The sequence below is a fragment of the Bos indicus genome, chromosome 2 (genome assembly GCF_029378745.1).
Source record: "Bos indicus isolate NIAB-ARS_2022 breed Sahiwal x Tharparkar chromosome 2, NIAB-ARS_B.indTharparkar_mat_pri_1.0, whole genome shotgun sequence".
In the NCBI taxonomy this organism is placed as follows: domain Eukaryota; kingdom Metazoa; phylum Chordata; class Mammalia; order Artiodactyla; family Bovidae; genus Bos; species Bos indicus.
Genome location: NC_091761.1, coordinates 66914289 through 66941317, shown reverse-complemented (window position 1 = coordinate 66941317; position 27029 = coordinate 66914289). Strand labels below are relative to the sequence as shown.

The 27029-nt window shown below is 38.8% G+C and overlaps 1 protein-coding gene across 2 annotated transcripts in view; it reads right to left on the bottom strand.

Moving 5' to 3' along the window:
* Positions 1-26635, bottom strand: part of DPP10 (dipeptidyl peptidase like 10) — an 800949-nt gene extending 774314 nt beyond the window's left edge. Inside the window, exon 1 of one of the 2 annotated variants that reach the window (XM_070768724.1) lies at positions 26332-26635. In XM_070768724.1, the coding sequence (XP_070624825.1) occupies positions 26332-26403 (72 nt within the window). In that variant the 5' untranslated portion in view covers positions 26404-26635. Of the gene's footprint in view, positions 1-26092; positions 26194-26331 lie in introns of those variants that run through there. The other variant, XM_070768732.1, reaches the window with a different exon arrangement.
* Positions 26636-27029: the final 394 nt, after the last annotated feature.

The following is a 27029-nucleotide window of genomic DNA, read 5'->3' as shown; positions in this document are numbered from 1 at the left end:
TCATTTCATCCTCTGTCGTTTCCTTCTCTTCCTGCCTTCAATCTTTCCCAGAATCACAGTCTTTTCTAGTGAGTCATTTCTTAGCATCAGGTGGCCAAAGTATTGAAGTTTCAGCTTCAACATCAGTCCTTCCAATGTATATTCCTGACTGATTTCCTTTAGGATGGACTCGTTGGATCTCCTTGCAGTCCAAGGGACTTTTAAGAGTCTTTTTCAACACCACAGTTCAAAAGCATCAATGCTTCGGTGCTCAGCTTTCTTTATAGTCCAAATATCACATCCATACATGATTACGGGAAAAACATAACTTTGACTCGACGGACCTTTGTTGGCAAAGTAATGTCTCTACTTTTTAATATCCTATCTAGGTTGGTCATAGCTTTTCTTCCAAGGAGTGAGCATCTTTTAATTTCACGGCTTCAGTCACCATCTGCAGTTATTTTGGAGGCCAAAACAACAAAGTCTGTCACTCTTTCCATTGTTTCCCCTGGAAACAATATTTGTCATGAAGTGATGGATCAGATGCCATGATCTTCGTTTTCTGAATGTTTAATTTTAAGTCAACTTTTTCACTCTCCTCTTTCACTTTCATCAATAGGCTCTTTAGTTCTTCTTCACTTTCTTCCATAATGGTGGTGTCATCTGCATATCTGAGGATATTGATATTTCTCACAGCAATCTGTATTCCAGCTTGTGCTTCATCCAGTCTGGCATTTTTCATGATGTACTCTGCATATAAGTTAAACAAGCAGGGTGACAATATACAGCCTTGACATAGTCCTTTAGAGATTTGGAACCAGTCTGTTGTTCCATGTCCAGTTCTAACTGTTGCTTCTTGACCTGCATACAGATACCTTAGGAGGCAGGTCAGCTGATTTGGTGTTGCCATCTCTTGAAGAATTTTCCACAGTTTGCTGTTATCCACACAGTCAAAGGCTTTGGCATAGTCAATACAGCAGAAGTAGATGTTTTTCTGGACTCTCTTGCTTTTTCAATGATCCAATGTATGTTGGCAAATTGAACTCTGGTTCTTCTGCCTTTTCTAAATCCAGTCTGAACATATGGAAGTTCACAGTTCATGTACTGTTGAACCCTGGCTTGGAGAATTTTGAGCATTACTTTACTAGCATGTGAGATGAATGAAACTCTGTGGTAGTTTGAACATTCTTTGGCATTGCCTTTCTTTGGGATTGGGATGAAAACTGACCTTTTCCAGTCCTGTGACTACTGCTGAGGTTTCCAAATTTGCTGGCATATTGAATGCAGCACTACCGCAGCATCATCTTTTAGCATTTGAAATAGCTAAACTGGAATTCAATCACCTCCACTAGCTTTGTTCGTAGTCATGCTTCCTAAGGCCCACTTGACTTCACATTCCAAGATGTCTGGCTCTAGGTGAGTGATCACACCATCGTGGTTATCTGGGTCAGGAGGATCTTTTTGGTATAGCTCTTCTGTGTATTCTCAGTATATGCTCAGTAAAGCTTTAAACTTTTTCTCTGCTGATGAGTTGGGCTGTGGTCCCTCCCTGTTAGTTGTCTGGCCTGAGGCAGCTACCAGGTTAGCACCATAATTCACCAGACTTTCCTTTGTGACTTAAAGAAATTACTGTTGCTCATTTCAAGTATCTTGAAACAAAATGCTTATCCAAAAATTATTTTTCAGGGTCCAAGATAAAAAGAACAGATGTGCCTCAAAGGTCTTGATGTAAAGCAGTTTCATGTTAGAATATGGCATTGAAGGGTTCTGTATTCACAAATCAAAACAAAGGTGAGATGTTTCCATTATTTATCTGTACCTGCACACACATACACTCACAACTATAGTGACATTCTCTACATAGAACTACATTGTGTGCTGTGTGTCTTTGGTCACTCAGTTGTGTCTGACTCTTGAGATCCCATAGACTGTAGCTTGCCTGGCTCCTCTGTCCATGGGATTCTCCAGGCAAGAATACTGGAGTGGGTTGCCATAAAGTGATAGACTTTTATTTACTTCTGTATTACTTCCTGTCTCTTTAGTTTAAAAAGAATGAAAAGAAGGAAGGAAAAAAAGAAAAAAAGCAGAAGCAGGGAGGTAAGTTATTTTAAGGAAGAATGTCTGAGGTTACCCTCAGTGCTTCCAAAGTAAACACTTAATTCCCATGCAGCTCAGTGGTAAAGAATATATCTATCAATGCAGGAGACACAGGTGATGAGGGTCAAGAAGACCTTCTGGAGGAGAAAACAACAACCCACTCCAGTATTCTTGTCTGGAAAATTCCATGGACAGAGGAACCTGGTAGGCTAGAATCCATGGTGGCAAAGAGTCAGACACAACTGAGCACGCACGCATGCACTGAAAGAATAGGCAGAAACTTCCCCATTCAGAATAGCTTTTTTTGAGCATAATCCTGGTTGTCTAGATGTATATATACACATGAATTTCTATTGATAGGATGATAAAGTTAGATTTTGCCAGAAGTAACACTTAAAATTCATCCATGAGGTATGTCCTGAGACTCTATTGGTTGTTAGGCAAACAGAGGGTTTGGTGTGTCACCTAACACACCAATATCCTGGGATCAAGAGAATCCTGATACACTGCTCTGTCTCACTGTATTTATATTATCTGATCTAAAATTGGGCTCCCCTTGTGGCTCACCTGGTAAAGAATCCACCTGCAATTCAGAAGACCTGGGTTCAATCCCTGGGATGGGAAGATCCCCTGGAGAAGAGAAAGGCTATCACCCTAATATTAAAACCAGACAAAGATGCCACAAAAAAAGAAAACTACAGGCCAATATCACTGATGAACATAGATGCAAAAATCCTTAACAAAATTCTAGCAAACAGAATCCAACAATATATTAAAAAAATCATACATCATGACCAAGTGGGCTTTATCCCAGGGATGCATAGATTCTTCAATATCTGTAAATCAATGTGATACACCACATTAACAAATTGAAAGATAAAAACTATATGGTTATCTCAATAGATGCAGAGAAAGCCTTTGACAAAATCCAACATCCATTTATGATAAAAACCCTCCAGAAAGCAGGTATAGAAGGAACATACCTCAACATAATAAAAGCCATATATGATAAACCCACAGCAAACATTATCCTCAATGGTAAAAAATTGAAACAAAGTCCCCTAAAGTCAGGAATAAGAGAACAATGCCCACTCTCACCACTACTATTCAACATGGTTTTGGAAGTTTTAGCCACAGTAATCAGAGAAAAAAAGAAATAAAAGAAATCCAGATTGGAAAAGAAGTAAAACTCTCACTGTTTGCAGATGACATAATCCTCTACATAGAAAACCCTAAAGACTCCACCAGAAAATTACTAGAGCTAAACAATGAATATAGTAAAGTTGCAGTATATAAAATTAACATACAGAAACCCCTTGCATTCCTATACACTAACAATGAGAAAACAGAAAGAGAAACTAAAGAAACAATTCCATTCACCACTGCAATGAAAAGAATAAAATACTTAGGAATATATCTACTTAAAGAAACAAAAGACCTATATATAGAAAACTATAAAACACTGATGAAAGAAATCAAAGAGGACACAAATAGATGGAGAAATAGATGTTCATGGATCGGAAGAATCAATATAGTGAAAATAAGTATACAACTCAAAGCAATCTATAGATTCAATGCAATCCCTATCAAACTACCAACAGTATTTTTCAGAGAACTAGAAAAAATAAGCTCACAATTTGTATGGAAATACAAAAAAAACTCTAATAGCCAAAGCAATCTCAAGAAAGAAGAATGGAAATGGAGGAATCAACCTGCCTGACTTCAGACTATACTACAAAGCTACAGTCATCAAGACAGTATGGTAGTGGCACAAAGACAGAAATATAGATCAATGGAACAAAATAGAGAGCCCAGAGATAAATCAACACACCTAAGGACACCTTATCTTTGACAAAGGAGGCAAGAATATACAATGGAGAAAAGACAATCTCTTTAACAAGTGGTGCTGGGAAAACTGGTCAACCACTTGTAAGAGAATGAAACTAGAACACTTTCTAACACCATACACAAAAGTAAACTCAAAATGGATTAAAGATCTAAATGTAAGACCAGAAACTATAAAACTACTAGACGAAAACATTGGCAAAACACTCTCTGACATAAATCACAGCAGGATCCTCTATGAGTAATGGAAATAAAAGTAAAAATAAACAAATGGGACCTAATTAAACTTAAAAGCTTTTGCACAATGAAGGAAACTATAAGCAAGGTGAAAAGACTGCCTTCAGAATGGGAGAAAATAATAGCAAATGAAGCAACTGACAAAGAATTAATCTCAAAAATATGCAAGCAGCTCGTGCAGCTCAATTCCAGAAAAATAAGCGACCCAATCAAAAAATGGGACAAAGAACTAAACAGACATTTCTCCAAAGAAGACATACAGATGGCTAAAAAACACATGAAAAGATGCTCAACATCACTCATTATCAGAGAAATGCAGATCAAAACCACAATGAGGTACCATCTCACACCTGTCAGAATGTCTGCTATCAAAAAGTCTACAAACAATAAATGCTGGGGAGGGTGTGGAGAAAAGGGAACCCGCTTACACTGTTGGTGGGAATGCAAACTAGTACAGCCACTATGGCGAACAGTGTGGAGATTTCTCAAAAAACTGGAAATAGAACTGCCATATAACCCAGCAATCCCACTGCTGGATACACACCAAGGAAATCAGAATTGAAAGAGACATGTGTACCCCAATGTTCATCGCAGCACTGTTTACAATAGCCAGGACATGGAAGCAACCTAGATGTCTCTTGGAAGATGAATGGATAAGAAAGTGTGGTACATATACATAATGGAATATTACTCAGCCATTAAAAAAGAACACATTTAAGTCACTTCTAATGAGGTGGATGAAACTGGAGCCTGTTACACAGAGTGAAGTAAGTCAGAAAGAAAAACACCAATCTACAGTATACTAACGCATATATATGGAATTTAGAAAGATGGTAATGATGACCCTATATGTGAGACAGCAAAAGAGACACAGATGTAAAGAAGTCTTTTGGACTCTGTGGGAGAAGGCGAGGGTGGGATGATTTGAGAGAATAGCACTGAAACATATGTATTATCATATGTGAAACAAATCACCAGTCCAGGTTCAATGCATAAGACAGGGTGCTCAGGGATGGTGCACTGGGATAACCCTGAGGGATGGGATGGGAAGGGAGGTGAAGGCGGGGTTCAGGATGGGGAACACATGTACACCCATGGCTGCTTCATGTCAATATATGGCAAAAACCACTACAATATTGTAATTAGCCTCCAAATTTTTTAAAAAGGGAAAGGCTACCCACTCTAATATTCTGACCTAAGATTTCCAGGTTAATTTGGAAAAGCAAAAGACTAACTTAAGAGATGCTGAATTAAAATGCACAACAGGGTTGATTCCTCATGATAAAATCAAATGATACTGCTACCCAGTCTTTGTGTATAAAAATGTAGTAGTTAACACATTAAGATTTATTTTAAGTCATATTCATTCACTTCGTATGAAATCAGGAATTCTTCTGGTATTGCTTCATATATGTTTTCTGATTAGGTTATTTAGAGATCAAGAAAAATGAATTATAAAACCTCTATTTCCATCAATGTACCTCTTAAACCGTACCCACTTTCTCCTAATATCCCAAGCAGGACATCAAGGATTACTGCCTGTTTCAGATTCTAATAACTGCTTCCCATTTAGTGGCCTGACTTCCCAGAACCATTAGAAATGAAATGTTTTCACCTAATGTTTAAAGATTACCTGCCACCAAGTATGCTCTACCATAATTCAGGAAGTGCATTGTAAAAAATTGATTTTTCTTTAAAATTTTTTGAGAAAAGGAGTTATTTGATTTTAAAAAGCTCTGTAACCTATATGGAATTTTAAAAGAAATTTTTAAAACTTTTCTTTCCCTGTTGTTAAGAATAGTTTAACTAAAACATCCCCTTGTGAAAGTGACTACAGCCTTGGAGACCTGGTCGTCCTTAATGGATCAATAAAATATTTCATCACTGCTATTTTTCTTCCTCGTGTTTTTGTTAATAATTTTCAATACTACTTGGTGGAACAGAGGGGAATGTTTTGACTGAATAGATTTTGTGGGTTTGAAATGGTTCTCACCTACTTCACTATATAAGGTTGTAGGGACATAAGAATTTATCATTTATTTTAGTAATTGAAAAAAAAAAAAAGATTCTGCAAAGGACAAGGTCTTCCATCTCTCCCTAAACTATGGTTATTCTTTCTTCTTCACTAGGAGAATAAGTCAACAGTGGCTGAGAACAACATACAGCATTTTTAGGCTAAGCAAATAATTTTAGCATTTTAATGAAAATCAAGTATAGTATACTCTTAAAGAGATGCTTCCCATTTTACAAATTAGTTTAAACCCCCCAGGATACACAAAAATGCAAGCATGACATATATTCATCATCACATACTGAAAGTCTCCATACCACGTAATAAAATTACAGGAAATGATATTTTCACAGTGTTGGGTCCTGTCTACAAGCAGACTTTATGCTTCACAACACCATTCATTCATCTAGTGATATAAAATCTTTCTTATTGTTACAGAAAACTCATGGTACTTTTAAAATGCTATATTAAAATTTCTAAAGTTTGTCTTATTTCCTTACCCTAAGTAACTTATTGAGTATAAATCTGTCTTTAATAAATGACAGTAGATGTCCCTTTCCTTTTTATCTATCCACTGGGAAGTGCTCAAAAATTCCCTGCAAAGTTTTAGAATATGCAACAGTTGGCACTTATTCCTAAGTCTAATGCTTGAGATGGGAAGGATGCTATTCTCTTTTTAATCCATTAGAATAATCTAATTAACATATACAGACCAAGGTTATAAAGCTAAATATATATATATACATAGATGTACACAGCAGTGAAGTAAATGTCAACAAATTGCATACCTTAATTCCAGTTTTACAAATGAGAAGCTGAGGTTCAGAAAGGTTAAGATTCCCAAAGTATTACAGCTAGTAAGTAGAGAAAATATTTTTTTGGTCACATACAGTCAAACACATCCTAATAACCATCAATTGCTTTCTTTTATTAAATTGAGGTTAAATGATTTATTAAATATTTAAATAATATTAAACTTCTCTGGTGGTTCAGACAGTAAAGAATTTGCCTGTAATACAGGATACTCAGGTTCAATTCCTGGGTTGGGAAGATCTCCTGGAGGAGGGCGTGGCAACCCACTCCAGTATTCTTGCCTGGAGAATTCCGGGGACAGAGGAGGCTGGCAGGCCACAAAAGAGTCAGACGTGACTGAGAGACTAACACTCTCACAAGTGATCTAAGTGATAGTAAATGACTTACTATGTGTGGCTGATTAGAAAAGCATACTGGCTATTTGCCTTTAGAGTTTATGCTACTGTGTGCTCCACTAGACAATTTCTCAGGTGTTTAGTGGGAATGTACTATATTCAGGCAATGTCCCAAGAGCACAGTTCTTCCACATGCATACAAGTGCACAGGCACACACAGGCACCAAAACTGGCTATGGGTTTAGTGGACACAAAGAGCTCTAATTCATAATGAATAAAAGAGTAAATGTGTCAAAGAAGTCAACTGTTAGCCTATTTTAATAATATCCAGATATTTATCAAAACAATTAAAATATCACACATTTTAAATCAACATATGTGTCAAAGAAGTCAACTGTTAGCCTATTTTAATAATATCCAGATATTTATCAAAACAATTAAAATATCACACATTTTAAATCGACATATGCTAACATTTATATAGAAAGGGAGGTAGCTAAAGAAACTGAGTAGGTTTTACATACAACAAATGTCTCCAGAACAAAGAACAGAAAAAAATGTAAACATTAATAGTGATTATCTATTTAGAAAATAATAGAATTAGAAACTCAGTAGCTGGGGAATAACTGCAGGAGGGAGATTTCTCACTCTATGTATACCAATTTTGATGTTTGAACCACCTGATTATGTTATTCAGAAATTAATGAAGATTGTTGTATTTAAAGTCAGGAAATATAAAAAGATTCAGTTAATATTGGTCATTGAACTAAATAAAATTACATGAGAATGTTGCAAAATCAGGCTTAGATCTGACACTTAGGTTGCTGAATAACTAGGGTGAAAGCATTCACCTTTTCATTCATTAAAATAGTGAAGCCCATGTGTCGCTCAAGGTTATTGTGAGACACTGGCAAGGCAATCTTAAGTTCTTCTACATGATGAAGTTTACAGACACACCCTATATCCTTTAGTTCTCATCATTTTTCACTAATAAAAAAGTAGACATAAGATACCATGTGAAAGACACTAAAATTAGCTATGTCTAATTTTAAAGCTGGTTTCATATGTTACACAAACTGAAGAACACATTTGGACATGGGAGAAACATTTTTCTTAAAATATTTGAGTAAACATGAAGTTACTCATGGTTAATAATTTCAAAGTAAACTTCATTTGTCATGGACATACAGAAGATGGAAGCCATGCTCTTATCACATTGCCTCACACACAATAGGTATGCACTAAACACTTCAGGAACTGTGTAGTAGAGGACTCAAGAGCAAGGGCTCCAGAGGCAGATGGTGAGGATTCAGATTTCTGTTCTGCCACTCTGGTTCTTGGAAATCTTCTAATCCTCCAAACTGCAGCTTCTCATTTGCAAAACTAGAATAAAAGTAGTATCTATGACATAGAATTATGGTATGTGGCCCTAGTCTAACTACTTTACCACTCGATCTCACAATTTCCCCATTTTTAACATAAGGATGATGGTACAAACTTGCAGAGTTCTAAAGGGGATTATTACCGTTAACTTCCAGTAAAATTACTAGTACTACTATTTTCTGTGTAAAAAAATCAAATATGATGTACTGATCAACCACACACAGCAAATTATGGCCTCATTTTGATAAAGGAAACACCTGACACTTATTATAATATATATGATTGTATGTGACCAAAAGATAGCTTCCCTAATTACTAGCTGTGCTACCTTGGAAATCTCTTCACCCTCCAAACCGTAGCTTCTCATACGCAAAACTGGAATAAAAGTAATACCTATCACATAGAGTTATGGTGAGGATAAAATGAGAATAGGCACTTGACCACTGCATGGCATTTATGAATAGTATTCAAAACTTTACCCTCTGTCAGTGATAATAAAAATGCCAATAATTTTATTACTAAAACTATTTTCCTTTTATAATTCTAAATTTACTTTGTAACTTTGTTATATCATCAACTTCTTATTGCCAAATTCAAACTTACATTGAAGAAAGTAGGGAAAACCACTAGGCCATTCAGGTATGACCTAAAACAAATTCCTTACCAATTATAAAGGAGAAGTGACAAATAGATTCAAGGGATTAGATGTGACAGACATAGTGCCTGAAGCACTATGGATGGGGGTTCATAACACTGTATAGGAGGCTGTGATCAAGACCATCCCCCAAAAAAAGAAATTCAAAAAGGCAAAATGATTGTAGGAGGGAGCCTTACAAATAGCTGAGAAAAGAGGAGAAGCAAAGGACAAAGGAGAAAAAGAAAGATATACCCATTTTAATGCAGAGTTCCAAAGAATAACAAGGAGAGATAAGAAAGACTTCCTAAGTGAACAATACAAAGAAACAGAGGAAAACAATAGAATGGGAAAGACTAGAGATCTCTTGGAGAAGGAAATAGAAACCAAAATTAGAGACACCAAGGGAACATTTCATATAAAGAAGGGCACAATAAAGGACAGAAATGGTATGGACCTAATAGAAGCAGAAGATATTAAGAAGAGGTGGCAAGAATACACAGAAGAACTATACAAAAGAGATCTTAATGACCCAGATAACCACGATGGTGTGATCACTCACCTAGAGCTAAACATCCTGGAGTGGAAAGTCAAGTGGGCCTTAGGAAACATCACTACAGACAAAGCTAGTGGAGGTGATGGAATTTCAACTGAGCTATTTCAAATTCTAAAAGATGATGCTGTGAAAATGCTGCGCTCAATATGCCAGCAAATTTGGAAAACTCAGCAGTGCCCACAGGACTGGAAAAGGTCAGTTTTCATTCCAATCCCAAAAATAGGCAATGCCAAAAAATGCTACCACACAATTGCACTCATTTCACACACTAGCAAAGTAATGTTCAAAACTCTCCAAGCTAGGCTTCTCAGTGAACTGAGAACTTCCAGATGTTCAAGCTGGATTTAGAAAAGGCAGAGGAACCAGAGTTCAAATTGCCAATATATGTTGGATCACAGAAAAAGCAAGAGAGTTTCAGAAAAGCATCTACTTCTGCTTCATTGACTATGCTAAAGTCTTTGTGGATCACAACAAACTGTGGAAAATTCTTAAAGAGATGGGAATATCAGACCACCTTACCTGCCTCCTGAGAAACCTGCATGCAGGTCAGGAAGCAACAGTTAGAACCAGACATGGAACAGACTGGTTCCAGACTGGGAAAGGAGTATGTTCAGGATGTATAGTGTCACCTTGCTTATTTAACTTCTATGCAGAGTACATCATGAAAAATGCCAGGCTGGATGAAGCACAGATTCAGGCTGGAATCAAGACTGATGGGAGAAATAACAATAACCTGAGATATGCAGATGATACATAATACAAATATACTCATACATATTTTGTACATAATACAAAAATACTCATCTAAATTTAAATCTTTTTTTTTTTTTTTTTCACTCAGATAAGAAAATTGAGGGTTAGTTAAGGGAAGTGTCTGGCCCCATGTGCAGGGGATCATCCCCTCCTGAGATTCTCAATCCCATATCTATGTTTATTTTCTCCCACCCCTACTGCTTCACTTTCATAAAGGCCTCATTTCCTCTTGGCCCAAATATCAGTTCTCAAGGAAGAGCATACCAAGTTACCATGGAATTTCAAATCAATGCAGTTAGACATATATCATGACCACCGTCTACTCAGTCTTAAAGTTAAAAGGCCAAAGGGACTCATGGTGGAATTCAGTCAGATATCTGCAGACGATGAGATGAGCTACCCCTGGACTTGCAGTCAGGAAAGTGAGTGCCAAGAGAAGGAAAACTTAGGATACATCTTAAATCAGACTGTGGAAGTGCTTATGGTATCCCTCACCTCCAAAGGGCAGCTCTGAAAGCAGCCATTTTCTAAGAACCACTACTATTATGCAACTTGTTTGTTGGTTTGTTGTTTAGTCACTCAGTCGTGTCCGACTCTCATGACCCTATGGACTGTAGCCCACCAGATCCCTCTGTCCATGGGATTTCCCAGGCAAGAATACTTGAGTGGGTTGCTAGTTTCTTCTTCCAGGGGATCTTCCAAACCCAGGGATTGGACACATGTCTCTTGGATCTTGATCTGAACTTTATTTCGCTAAATCCTCAAGAATGGCTTTTCACCTCCCTGTGTGCAATTATTCTATTAAATACTTAACCTTCTCCACAGAGAGCTATTTGAAATTATCAAACTGTTCTCTCCCATCCTTCAAAAACACCTGGACCAATCTGTTGGGACAACCTGACAAACAGCACTGGATGACTGGCTGCATTCCAGAACTTTGCTGTTGATGAATCAGGTCTGACATTCAAGCTCCAAAGGGCTTGTAAAAAGCTATCATAAAATTGCTTAAGAAGTTGGTTGAAACATCAACTGTAGACCTGGACTGCATCATTTTTGTGAGGTTGGGGATGTTAAGATTTTAGAGAATTTGGAAATGTGTCCATCTTTATAGTGTTAGACCACGGCATTTCTAATCAACCCACATAAGGATTATACAACTCTAGGAGAATGTATCTTTCTTAGACTTAAAATTTACTCTCAACATGGATCCAAAGTAATTATTAGATGTTACTTGTAGAAGATAGGTAAGTGGCAAAAAAATTCTGTCTGCTATAAAAGATAACCACCAAGGTTATAATTTAAATGCCCTTTTGAATATTAACCAGTTTTGGATCTAAGTTTGCAGATTTTGTACGTCATTTATTTCAAGTCTCTTCCTCACATGTTTTTCAAACCAGCTTTCCCATCTTGATGGTTTCTTTATTAATAAGTTAAATCCTTGACATATGTTCCCTATACACTTATATGAGAAGCCAGGATTTCTTACTTGATAGGGATCAGTGCTGCTTTACAGATCGTATACAATCTACAATCTATCTTTCCATTCTCTGTCACTTCATCTGAGAAATAAAAAATAGCAGAAAATCGAGGTTTCACCCAACCATTACACTCATGTCCACCTGCTCCTTGATGCTTCCAGATAGGATCAATATATAATAGATTTAATCTTATTAAACTTACTGCCTAGAAAAAAAATTTTTAAGTAAAAGAAAAAAACCTAAACCAGCTGGAACCTTCCCATTAATTCTCACCCTCTTTTACTTCATCTGACAACAACACAGACAACCAGACATGGCTTCTATGATCCCATGATTGAGTGAGTCACCTACCAACTCCCAAACTGGAAGACAGGACCTCTAATTACTAAACTACTCTGGTTTCTAAATTCATCAGTGGTTACAACCTTTAACAAGTTAGCCTATATCATTCTCAGTTGTCTTGTCAGTTAATCAGGTAACACAATCACCATAGTTAATTCTAAGAAACTTTTAAAAGAATCTTATCTGTAATAGGGGAAAAAAGTGAAAGAAAAACAAATTATATTGCTTAAAACTCTCAGTCAGAAATAGGGACACACAGCACTTACTACTAATAACTACCATCTACAGATTTTATGCTGGCAATCTAGTAGTTCCCATGCTCAGGTCATGTACTGTGAAACTGCAGCATTTCTATAAGAATGGATATTTTCTCCTCAAAAATTGGCTTTAAATGTAATTTAGCAGATATTAATGATAGCAGTTCCATGCTATTATATTTACTTAATTTTTATCATATATATAACCTCTTGGTACTTTGTGACCTGTCTAAAACACCTTTTCTAGCTACATAGAGACTCATTCTGGAGTTTATGTAATAATCATGGGCTTGTTATACTGCATAGCTCCAAACCAGAAATTTTATACCATGATGCTTTTGTCCTGGATTTCCCCTTAGCTAAAACTGTCTTGTGTGACCAATAAGCAATACGAAGCTGACATTTCTGAGCCCAAACAGCTAATCCTAGATTGTATTTACCTATTTTCAAATATTTGCACCATCTGTGATTCTATATTAGTTTTTTTAGATTCGCCATTACAGCTCTCAGCTCTGAATAGGAATGAAACAGCATTCCAAATGTAGAATGTATCATAAGTATGAGTAGGATTTTTAACCATGGAATGGAGGGGAAAAAATCAGGAAAGGCAAATCCATACTCAGTTCTCCACCTTCAGAATGCAAACATTGTTGATTTTTCTGCATTTATAAAGAATCTAAAAATAAATGGATATTTTACTAACCAACACCTAATCCATCTTTGCTTTGGAGCCAAGTTGAACCCATATAGTCTCCATGTCAAAAAAAAAAAGTCTCAATATTAAATGTGCTCTGAAGTTTAGTCAAAGTAACAGAGAAAAAAGATGAAGCCAGAGCCTCCAGTCCATCGGAAGCCTGACGCCCCATCCCTTTGCCTTTCTCTGGTAGTTGTAGTTGTTCAACACTCAGTCATGTCCAACTCTTTGTGACACCATAAACTGCAGCACACCAGGCTTCCCTGTCCTCCTCTGTCTCCCGGAGTTTACTCTCAGTCATGTCCATTGAGTCGATGATGCCATCCAACCATCTCATCCTCTGTCACCCCCTTCTCCTCCTGCCCTCAATCTTTTCCAGCATCAGGATCTTTTCCAAAGAGTTGGCTTTTCACATCAGGTGGCCAAAGTATTGGAGCTTCAGCACCCATCCTTCCAATGAATATTCAGAGCTGACTTCCTTTAGGATGGACTGGTTTGATCTCCTTGCTGTCCAAGGAACTCTCAAGAGTCTTCTCCAGTACCCAATATACATTAACAACAATACAAGCACAGTCATTTTCATCATCCCCTGATTAATAAACCTATCTCATTGCTAATCTTCAGAACAATTCAGCAAGGTAAGCATCATACCATTTCAGATGAAATATTAAATTCAGAAAGAGACTAGGTAACTTGCTCAAACTAGTTAGTAGAGTTTAAACTGAGGTTGTAACTTCCCAGATGGCTCTGTGGTAAAGAACCCACCTGCTAATGCAGGAGAGGTGTGGGTTCTATCCCTGGGTTGGGAAGATCCCCTGGAGGAGGAAATGGCAACCTGCTGTAGTTTTCCTGCCTGGAGAATCCCATGGACAGAGGAGCCTGGTGGGCTATAGTCATGGGGTCACAAAGATAAGCATGCATGACATCATCAAATGAATAGAAAGCCATTGTTCTTTCCACTAACAAGAATTTTGTGTAAATGTTCACACAAAACTACTTGTCAAACTGGTTCAAAGTAGTTCACATGTCAAAACTGCTTCCTATATATTTAGCATATAAAAGTTCCTCTGATCTAGTACTAAAACGTGGGACACTGACAAAATTACTACATCCTCTAGAAATGGTTCTGTTTTCCAAGAACTCCAGCAAATCAGAAGCCTGTTATTTCTACTAACTTCCAGAGAAAGCTCTAAAATTCACCTTGATGCTTTCTAGAGCACCTGGGTGCATCCCTCCATTCACAAGAAGGGACTCATCCAATCACTTGTCTATTCATCATTGAATTGCAATTTCAAGTGCTGAGTGTAAAGATCAATGGGTCCCCTTTTATGCTGAGGAGAAGAGGAGAGGTCTAAGAATGCCCATGTCTTCACGTATGGTGAGAGTTGCTATCATTTCCTTGGAACAGTGCACCTCACAGCTTATTTTCATGATGGCTTTATGGCATTGGGGTGCTCTCTTGCCACAGCTAGTTGGAGAAGATGCTTATATGGTTCCATGGTTTTGTGGCCAGGTGCCAAGAGTCTAAAGACCACTGGCCTAGAACCAGCACATCACAATGGAGAAACCAAGAAATATCAAAGAGTTTTACCTACAGATTCAAAGCCTTTAAGAACACTAATTTTAAAAAAAATTTTACTCTGATGTCAAATGCTAAGGAAGGTGTCTGTGCCACCAAAAAATCACCAGAGACTCTATATCAATAGCTGACTCTGGTGGCATGACACATGAAAAATGCACATAAGTGAAAGACCCCAAATCAAGTATTGCTTCCGATTCTAACCAATGGTGTGATCTGAAACAGGACACTCACCTCTACATTGACTGTCTCCTGATTTGAAAACAAAGACAAGGAGAGTTTCTCAAAATGTTATCATCGATGACTTTATGGCTATTTGATGGAAGAATCTGGAAAAGCAAGGTCACTATGGACATTGCAGTTGTCTAGACTCAAGGAATTAGTCTTGGAAAGAAACTGGATCTCAGAAATACAGAAAGGCAGAAAAAACTGGATTTGGATTTAGAGACGGCACAGATGCAAAGGGAAACACAGGAAATCAAAGGGACCATCCTGTAACATAACAAGCTCTGATTCTGTGTGCAAACAGACATTTGTAAGGAGTGACAGATGCAAAAGAAACCACCCATAATGCCACTCTGGCACTAATGTTGGGTAAATCCCATTTGCAATAATCATATGAGGGTGAGTCTCTTCATTTCAGCTCCAGGTTCAATTCACACCTATCTATCACTGCCAACATGACTTGTCAAGAAATGAAAACCACTTAATTCATAGGATCAGGGAAAAGGAACAACTTTATGAAGATACCTTCAAAATATGCTTTCTTTATATCTTAAAAACACTCTTTATAGTATTCTAAGAGGAAACAAAACAGTGAAATGCATAGTCTTTTCCCTTAAAATCTCTAAAAGCTAATGGAGTAGATAGAAAATCTATTCATAAATTCATAAATCCCAGGAAATGTAAATTACATGGCAACATAGCCAAACAAATGACCTATTTCTATATTTGAGACATTCTTCATGAATTTCAGATTTTTCTTTGTGAAAAGATAGTTTTGACCTCTATTCCAAAGGTATCTTGATTCCTAATCCTGTATTCTGTGTCTAAGTGAGAAGAATCATTATGCAAGTTCATAAAACACTGATTTAAAGGGTTGTTTTGTTAAAAAAAAAAAAAAAGAAAGTTCTAGCATTTGTTTCAAAATATGTGAAATGAAAAAAAAAAATCCATGTCTTGCATTCATTAACACATATTAAAACTTTTCCTGGAGGTGAGATGTGATTAATGGAATCATGAGTACCAGAATTTTCACTTACTCCATTACTCTTGCAAAAACTAAAATCACATATCAATAACAGAAAAGGCCTGTTTCTACCTTGTATAAGCCTTATTAATGCAACTTTGAGTGGTCTCTCTGGCCCATTATTTGAAAATAAATTGCAGGAGAGCTTTCTATTCAGGTTCTCAAAAATATACCTCAGATTTGTCATATTTAGGTTTTCAGAGCAGAGACTTTCATACAGAAGAAAAAAATCGAATCTGTATTTAGATCTTAAAAGGGGGTTGGGGATAAAGATAATAAAAATGGCTTGTTTCCTCACTTTTCTTCATTTGCTGTCTTGTAACCTGACACATAGGTTTTTGCACTGACCTGAGAAAAATCGATAAGTATGATAAATTACAATAATATTCAAGTCAGATAACATACAACTTGGCTGGAGAATATATAGATGACTTGATTTGGCTCTCCCAGATCTGAAGTCAGTTTTGATTATGCACTTTTCTTAAATTTCAACTCAACATATCATCAGTTCCCACATGCAAAGAATTTCTAAGGAAATTCAGTCATTTCTGGAAACCAAACTTCTGGAAAGAGAATATTAAACCATGATCACTTCAAAGAAGATCCTAAACAGTTTAGCAGCTGAAAATAGTACAAATCAGTCAGGTTGTTATAAATTTTTACTGAATGCCTTATAATAAATCAACTGTAATTACTTAGCATATTAAGATCATTTGTGTGAGTGTGTGTACGACCCTATGGAACAGAGCCCACCAAGCTCTTCTGTCCATGGGATTCTCCAGGCAATGGAATAGGTTGCCATTCCCTCTTCCAGGCGATCTTCCCTACCTAGGAATCAAATCCACACCTCCTGCATTGCAGGTGGATTCTTTACCCATGAGCCACCTGGGAAGCCCATGGTAATGTACACACACACACACACACACACACATATGCTTCAGTTCAGTTCAGTTCAGTTGCTCAGTCATGTCCGACTCTTTGCGACCCCATGAATTGCAGCACGCTAGGCCTCCCTGTCCATCACCAACTCCCGGAGTTCACTCAGACTCACATCCATCGAGTCAGTGATGCTATCCAGCCATCTCATCCTCTGTCGTCCTCCTGCCCTCAATCCCTCCCAGCATCAGAGTCTTTTCCAATGAGTCAACTCTTCGCATGAGGTGGCCAAAGGACTGGAGTTTCAGCTTTAGCATCATTGCTTCCAAAGAAATCCCAGGGCCGATCTCCTTCAGAATGGACTGGTTGGATCTCCTTGCAGTCCAAGGGACTCTCAAGAGTCTTCTCCAACACCACAGTTCAAAAGCATCAATTCTTCGGCGCTCAGCCTTCTTCACAGTCCAACTCTCATATCCATACATGACCACAGGAAAAACCATAGCCTTGACTAGACGGACCTTTGTTGGCAAAGTGATGTCTCTGCTTTTCAATATGCTATCTAGGTTGGACATAACTTTCCTTCCAAGGAGTAAGCGTCTTTTAATTTCATGGCTACAGTCATCATCTGCAGTGATTTTGGAGCCCAAAAAAATAAAGTCTGACACTGTTTCCACTGTTTCCCCATCTATTTCCCATGAAGTGATGGGACCAGATGCCATGATCTTCGTTTTCTGAATGATGAGCTTTAAGCCAACTTTTTCACTCTCCTCTTTCACTTTCATCAAGTTTAGTATTTTCATTAATGTAAATACAAAATTACCCTTGCAAAAAAACACAATAATCTTCTCAGATAATTTAGACACATAGTGACAATAAGAATAAAAATATGGAGTTGACCAGCAAAGTTCATTTAGGCTTTTCCATAAGCTGTTACCAGAAAACCTGAACAAACTTTCTGGCCAACCCAATATGCCCTAAGTTTTACCCTGGGACAGAAGTTAAACAAGCCTCTTCACATGGATTGTCACTAATCCTTGCCGCTTTCTCCCCATCCTCTTCCTTTAAAGAGAAGAACAGGTTTCAGAGGGGTTAAATCATTTGCTCTACATTGCACAGCAAATAGCAAAAGAAAGATTCAGTCTGAAATTGTTGGACTCTGTTTTCAACCCTACATAATGTCACCTTCTTCTCCAAAATATAATTAATCTGAGAATCATTTGGCAATTCCAAAATATATTGCAGAAGATGCTGTTCTGGTTAGTGGGAAAAAGCACATTATCTGCAAATTGGTTTAAAAATTATTAATGCTTTAACAATTCTGAAATAAACCATGGGATGAACAAACTTGAAAAGAAAATGAAAATAATTTTCTATTATGTAGAAGACATTACCAAGAGTGCTGTTAACATCAATTACAGTTTGAAATAAAATGTTTTTTCTATCAGCTTCAGATAGAAGCCAGTTTTCTGCATTTGGTCTGGCGGCTGGGTGTTATATTTACCATAACATACAAGTATGTCTGAAACCTTAGGAATTTAGGGCAGTTTAAGGAAAATGAATGAATAATAGATGAAGTCTCTCTTAAATGTCCCATTCTCCCCACTGAGCCTACTCCCCAGCTTCCTCTCTTATCCTGGAAATGACAAGCCTTTTTTTAGTGAATACATAATAAATCATAAGAATATCAAAAAAAAAAAAAAAAGAATATCTACCAGGTAGGGGAATGGTAGGCACACATTTTAAAAGCCTTGGAAAACATGTGTTGTCTAGATGGAGAAAAGTAAACAGAGGTTGGCTATTGCCAAAAAGCTTGTAGACCAGGTCAAGTACAAGTTTTAACACAAGACTGAGCTGGAAATAATCAGTACTGAACTATATGACTTCTCAAGGAGAGGCAGCATACACTTTTCACTGAAGTATTTCTAACTTTATATGAAGATGTGTTTATGAAGAAGTTTATGTTTCCTCCACTATTTATTTTTGCTCTTTTGGAGCTTTTAGAGGTCTTCAAGTAGGGAGAGCTCCACCCTTTCCTGGTTGACACATATTTTAGTACTTATCCCCATTAAAATGTTTCAGTAAGATATTAACTTGATTAGAACCCACAGAGTCACTCAAAAAGCATGAAAATACATGGAGGTAACTTTAACAGTCAGACATCAAAAATGTTGTGTATATTTAAATATTGCAATGGAATAGCTGTTAAAAAAAAAAAAAAAGTGTGTGTAAAAATATTTCAAATTATCTGAGCCCAATACTGGGTTACTTAGTCTCACTCCCAATGATAGTAGCCACACCCACCCTGGGCTCCTCAGGGGACTCCACTTGCGATGCACATTTTCCTGTTCCAAAACTAAAATCTCATCTCCTGAGATATTTCTGTAAGCCACACCCCTCTTTTCTCCTTCTCCATGCTTATTACCAATATAAGTACATTGCAAACAATATGCATGTTCAGCAGCTAATTCCTTGGAGAAGGAAATGGCAATCCACTCCAGTGTTCTTGCCTGGGGAATCCCAGGGATGGAGGAGCCTGGTGGGCTGCCATCTACGGGGTCGCGCAGAGTCAGACACGACTGAAGCGACTTAGCAGCAGCAGCAGCAGCAGCAGTGAGACTTAACCAATGTTTACTTTTAGCATGGCCTCTTATAGAGTAGGACAGTAAAGAAGTGAGGCTTTTTTAATTTTTGTTTGTTTAATCTTATTTGAAGGATAACTGCCTTATAGTATTGCATTGGTTTCTACCAAACATCAACATGAATCAGCCATAGGTTTACCCATGTCCCCTCCCAATTGAACATACCTTCTACCTCCCTCCCCATCCCACTCCTCTAGGTTATTACTGAGTCCTGTTTGAGTTTCCTGATTCATACAGCACATTCCCTTTGGCTATCTATTATACATATGGTAATGTATGTTTCCATGTAACTCTATACAGCCCACCCCACCCAAGCCATGTTCATAAGTCTGTTCTCAATGTCTGTGTCTCCACTGCTGCCTTGCAAATAGGTTCATCAGTACCCTCTTTCTAGATTCTATATATATACACTAATATACAATAATTGCTTTTCTCTTTCTGACTTACTTCACTCTGTATAATAGGCTCTAGGTTCATCCACCTCATTAGGACTGACTCAAATGTGTTCCTTTTTATGGCTGAGTAATATTCCATTGTATATATGTACCATAGCTTCTTTATCCATTCATCTGTCAATAGACATATAGGTTGCTTCCATGTCCTAGGTATTGTTAACAGAGCTGCAATGAAAATTTGGGTACATGTGTCTTTTTCAATTTTGGTAGAGAAGTGAGTTTTCATTGAGTGGAAATAAGGATGTTATGAAATATTGTAAAGTCTGCATTTCTGCCAACTCAATGCCTAACTCAGTAATATTTACTACATCATTAAAATATTTTTATGCATGTGAAAACTCATATGTAATCACATACATATGTGTACTAATTAATGCAATATTCTGGAAAATACTAAAATGATATAGCAGCTGTACATGACTCAGTGATCCTCTAAGTTTCTTCCTCTCTGGGTTCCTGTTCCCAAACTATACATGTAATGAAAGCACTTTGTATGAGATAAGCATTTTTCAAAAGCTTTTACTTATTATTTCATTCAGTCCTTACAACAATCAGGTATAGGATCTATAGCCACCTCCATTCACAGATGAAATACAGAAAATGACTTATCTTGCTACCCAAAACACAGCAATGACTATCAGAGCTGAGATATGAATTTGAATCTGAGCTTTCCAGTGCATAATATATAGATAGTGGTAAATAAATACTCCGGTTGATGGCACAAAAACTCACAGTCCTAGTTGCAGCATCCTAGCTTTGTAGCAGTGCTAATGGTAAAGAACCAGCCCACAATGGAGGAGATACAAGATTTAGGTTCAATCCCTGGGTTGGGAAGGTCCCCTGGAGGAGCACATGGCAACCCACTCCAGTATTCTTGCCTGGAGAATCCCATGGACAGAGGAGCCTGAGGGCTATAGTCAGTCCACAGGGTCACAAAGAGTTGGACACAGCTGAAGGAACTCAGCATGCCATGCATGCTACATGATACCCTATAAATAAATTTAAAATGTGTCTATAAGTACTAAAAGTCTAAAACATAATATAATCATAAATGGTCCAAGAAACCAAAGTTTGAAAATAATTTTAATTTTACTTAGACTTGGAGAAATTGGTTCTAGTGTTTTGTTTCCAATATAACGCTCTTCATAAGATAATGCAGCATTAATATTTAATAATACAATTTTATTTAACTTGTTTTTATATACTTTAATCTTTCTTAAATGTGCAATATGCTCAGTCTTTCAAATAAACAGAGAGATCAGAAGCTTATAAGCAAGGAACGTTTTGTGGTGTGTTCTAAACTCAGCAGATAAAATGTTGTACATATTTGCAGTAAGACATATATATATAATATATGTAATAAGAAATTAAGGGATGATAGGACTTCCCTGGTGGATCAGATGGTAAAGCTTCTGTCTACAATGTGGGAGACCTGGGTTCGATCCCTGGGTCAGGAAGATTCCCTGGAGAAGGAAATGGCAACCCACTCCAGTACTCTTGCCTAGAAAATCCCATGGACAGAAGAGCCTGGTGTCCATGGGGTCGCAAAGAGTCGGACACGACTGAGCAACTTCACTTTCTTTCTTTCACTTTAGGATGTATATATCTCCTAAGTTATGGATGGCATCATTGATTCAATGGACATGAACTTGGGCAAACTCCGGGAGATGGTGAGAGATAGAGAGGCCTGGCATGCTGCAGTCCATGGGGTCACAAAGAGTCAGATATAACTTGGTGACTGAACAACAAGTTATAAAAACTTCTACATAGCACCTGTATCAAATGTCTTTTATAACCAAATGATACAGAATTCTTCCACCAATAAGATACTATGTATTTTATATTGAATGTTGAGAAGTAATACATTTTCTGTTAAAGTTTCTTAACATGATTTCTAAAAGCTTTCTTTGACGTTCTGTGTTAAAAACAATATAAACTAAATTATGACATGTTTATGTATTAGGGAAGAATAACTTTTTTATGAATTCATTAAGTATTCATTTGAAATTTTTAATCAGGTTTGTTGACCAAAGTGGAAGTAAAAATACTGGATCCTAATTTCTTTGTGAAAACTTTAGGTTAATATCACCTAAAAGTCAAAAGTACCCTAATATTTTACAAAAGGCATTTTACGTATTATCTATTTAACCCCAATTTTGTTCATGAACTATTTCATTAATAGGCTGTTATGTAAGAGAGTAAGAGAGTGGATTTCTACTAGAATGAGTTTTACTGTTGTTGTTGATTTTTTATGCATAACTAATGCCTCTGCAGCCAAACAGTTGTTTATAAAAATACACTTTTTAGTCATACTTCAGGAAATAAGGTTATCGTTTTTTTTCTTGTTTAATTTTTTTGTTTGTTTGTTTGCTTTTTTGTTGTTGGGTTTGGTTTTTTGGAGCTGAGAGACCTATCAAACATTTTAGGAAATATTTTTACCCATTGGACTCAGCAGAAGGGTGCCACCTGGTGGCAACTTGAGCAAATTCTAAACCAGGTCTAACTATAAAAAGGTATGTTTAAGAAGCCTCGAAAGTCTTACCACTACCAAGGGCAAATGATAGAAATATTTTTTTTAAGTTCCTATGTACCTATCAGGATATATCTGGTTTTATATTATTTTAAGAGATACTAACCTAATTTTTTAATTTCAAGATTTATTATTTACATTTACAGTTGAAGAGTTAAACAAAATCTTTACCTATTTTATATTCAAGGTAAATTTATACACATGCATATGTAATATTTGCAATTCTTCTGCATTATGCCAGTAGAAGGGTGTTGAACTGTAATTGTGTAAAGGTTAGAAGATGGAGCTTTAGAGTTAAAAGAGCTTATTTTTTTAACTGCCATAGACTAGGACTATGTCTCATCTGTACCACTTATGAAGACAAGGTTGATCAAGTTGTTTAGTTACTTGAGAGAATTCTCTGTTCTCATCCCTACACTAGGAATAATAACAAGACCTAACTTAAAAATTGTCAGCTTTGAGGATCAAGTAGGAAAATGCATTCAGTGAGTGTTACCTTATCAACCCAGAGGACAGTACTCAGCACATGGCAAGCACACAGGAAGTGATTTCCAAATCTAATAATAAGTTACAACTAGCCACTCAAGATTATGTATTCCCTGATGTAAAATGGATATTGATTACGTTAAGTGGGAATGACTGCTTCTACCCACAGCTAAGCATTTATTTTTAGACATTTTGTAAATGTGGAGTGTTATAAAAACAACAGAAGTAACTGTTGTAAACATTTATTTAATCAATGAAGCTTTAAAGGCAAGACTACTGAGATGATGAAAATATCTCCAATGATTCAGAACAGTAATAAAAATATGCAGTCCCTGTTACTCTTGTTGCATCTGCTCCCAGAGGAGGGGCTACCTCTGGTCATGGCACCCTACGCTAGAAGACAGTAGTAGATAAGGTGAAATAGGGACGCCGAACTCTCTAAAAGGCCACAACAACAATTAAATTATGTGGTTCATAACCATCTCACGGAGAAGAAAGACTCTGGTCTTCCATGATGCTGTTCGTAGAAATGGGTATTTGATGGCCTCTGGACAAGGCATCTTTGAGGTTTCATAATAATCACTACCACAAAAAGCAAAAGACCTTTCTGGCAATATTCAAAAGCTTAAATCACTCAAAATCAACACCTAGCAAGTGACTTACTGGAACACGCCTCCTATTAAATCATTAAGTAGGATTTCATAAAGCTACATTTTTAATTTTGTGAATCTTTTTTTTTTTTTTTTCCAGAAATATCACAGAAACTTGAACAATCGATCTTGTCTATATGGAGGTATTGTATCTGGGGCCACATGAGAGTTACCTAACAACTGCAGAATTAAATCACAATGACTAATACTATTAATAAAAAACCTAGACTCTTAAAAGAAATAGTTTAAGCCATCACAGCAATTGTCCACATCATCTGCTCACCATTTTGTATGTCAAGCTTTAGACAAAGAATAGACTACACATAGGTATATTCTGGGATTGCCTGGAAAACTCCCAGTGGGATGCTGCCATGTATATTTCAGTCTTCCTTTCCTTTCCCTTGAGAAATCAATCTCTTTCATTTTAGCTCAAGTGTAATATGCATACCATTGACATTGTAAAATCACATCAGTGCTCAGAAAGGCACTTAAAAAAAACTCAATTAAAACAAGAGTTCTACAAATGGCCACTCCCTGACTATTTGAAGTGGCATAAGCAAAAATGCACACTAACAACAGATTCAAGCTTGAGTCTCTGTCTTCATGTGAATTTTAAGTACCAGATTAGTTCTGAAAAAAGGCTTTGCTGTGGATATACAGCTTGTCCACTATTTACATAAACATTTTCAGCTTCTGTATCCTCTGCTTCTTCCTCCCCACCTCCACCATCACTGAACTGTTTGCAGAGCCTCAAGTAACCAGCTGGTGTCACAGGTTAGTGAGTAAAGATTTCATGTGGAAACTCTCACCTGACTAATCATTCTTATTGGTAGTATCATTCCAAGTGCAGTAGAGAGGCTCAGTGGCTTATTAATGAAATTTAAGAGCTGTCAGCCTGAAAGAGGATGTTAAATCCATGCTCCTCTCCTGAAATTATTTTTATAATCAGATAACCCGTTGCTACCTTGTGATGTGTGCTGGAGGGAGCAGGGAAAAGAGATACAAGGAGAAAGGACAGGTTATATACATGTTTTAATATTTTCATACTTTTCTCAGGGTAAGGAGCAAAAAGAATGGTTTAAGAAAACAAGTGCTTTATAAAAACTGCAACATCCATCTCAGTAAAGGGAGGGGGCTTTAAGTCTGAGTAATCCTCACCACCTATGTGAAACATATGTGAGCAAAATGAGAAGGGTGGGAAGGGCGAAAGAGAGGCCACTAGCCAGGAGCGACAGCCAGGACTAGAACATTAATAACGGCAGCCCTAGAGTCGCCCCCTCTGCCTCCCACCACTCTGAGCGGACAGCTCCCCTTCACTAACTCCTCAATGCTTAAAATATGCGAAGAGCTGAGCCCTCCTGTAGCCTCGCTGTTTGCACCCCCTTCATCCACTTCTAGCAATGAGCTAGAAGTGTCTCCGCCAGAAATGCTTTGAGAGGCCTTCAATAGTGCGCTCGGGGCAGAGAGACCACCTCTGGACCCCGGCGCCTCCATCCTCCAGCTCCGTGGTTATCCGCAGACCTAAGTACAACCCTCTTGGTTCAGACTCTCTAAATGAGTAAACGTGACAGCCTCCCTCCTCTCGGCCAGGGCACCTCGGCGCTCCCGACCCTCCAACTTTGGGAAAAGACGACACCGAACTCACGAGTCACCCCAACCCAGGGACAGAGACGAGATGGAGATTCACCGTATGGTTATGTTACAGATTCCTAAAGACCGAAACAAAACGGGGTGACCAGAGAGGAAAGACAGAAAACGGACTAAAATTACCCTCAGCCAGCACAGCGCACCCCCTCATTTCTGCAGAAACAACACATCTGGACTCAACAAATCACTAAAGCCACTATCTTCCCAGTTCCACCTAATCATGCCTTTTTGCTCCAAGCTCGGTTCCAAGCAGACAACAGATGCGTGGTACACCCTCTTCCCCCATTTTGCGTCCCTCACCCCCACCCCCGTCCCGGTCTCCTCAAAGGAAAACAGAAAGGAAAGGAAGTACTCTGATGGCCTAAAGGTCATCTGCCTACTCCGGTAAGCTTTGGTCTCAGCTACGTGAAAACAGGGTTCGAACCCAGCAAGTGGAAGCCTCCAAGAGAGCAGCAATTCCTCCAACGTGCTTCAATAGGAGCCAAGAGGTCCCCATTTCTTGGCCCCGGCCACCTCCCCTCCGTCGGGGGCCGGCCCGAGGGGTTGCCCAGGCCACCCCTCCTTTACCTCTCTGCCCCCTTCCCCGCGGCTCTCCACCTTGCGCATCCTCTCGCCCGGCCCCGGAGCGCACTCGGAGGCTCTAACTTCGTGCAGAGTCCATGGATGAGCTGAGGAGAGCCTGGAACTGGGGCGGGGGTGGGTGGGGAGAAGGAGGCGTGGGAGCTGAGCCCTGGAGGAGGGGCGGGGGAAGCGCGGGTTGGAGTCTCCCTTCCTGGGAGGGCCTGGCCGCAGCTGCCAACTCTCACCTGGTCCGCCGGCTGCGCCTGGCTCGCCCTGGCCCCTGGGGTGGGCTGTTGCTCCTGCTTCATGGCTGTCATCGCCCGCGGCCCGTGTTGGCGCTCACTTCCTCGCGGGCACTTCAGACTCGGGGACCGTTGGCAGGGATTGCATGTCACAGGCTCCCGATGCTCTCCGAATTGGCGGAAGGCAAAGCGGCAGCGACGGGGTGGGGGGAGGGGAGCGATGGGGAGGGGAAGAGGAGCGGCACCAGGCAAGCTCCCCCTCGCAGGATCCCTCCTTCGGCCACCGCAGACCCTCTAACTCCCCACTCCCCCCGCCCCCCACCACCACCCCACCACCCCAAAGCGTAGACAGCCCTGGAGAGCGGACACCACCAAGTGACAAGTTAGCGGAGCGGCGAGCGGCTGGAGAGCGGCACCTGACAGTGCTGGAGCGTTGTCTCGCAGTCCCGGAGGAGCCCGGCTCGCCTTCTACCGCAGTCTGCGCCCCCCGCCAGCCCCCGGGGGCTCCCCGCGCAGAGCTCAGCGCGCCAGGTGGAGCAGCCGGGAGCCGCGCGCCAGCATCTCTGGAGCAACTGCAAAGCGGGCGAGAGCACTGCGCCTGGCGCGAGCTCCCCACACGCGCGGCGGAGCCTGCCCAGCTCCGCGGGTCCCCTCACCCCCTCCCGCCCCCCGCGGGCTCCTGCTAAAACCCGGAGAAGCGG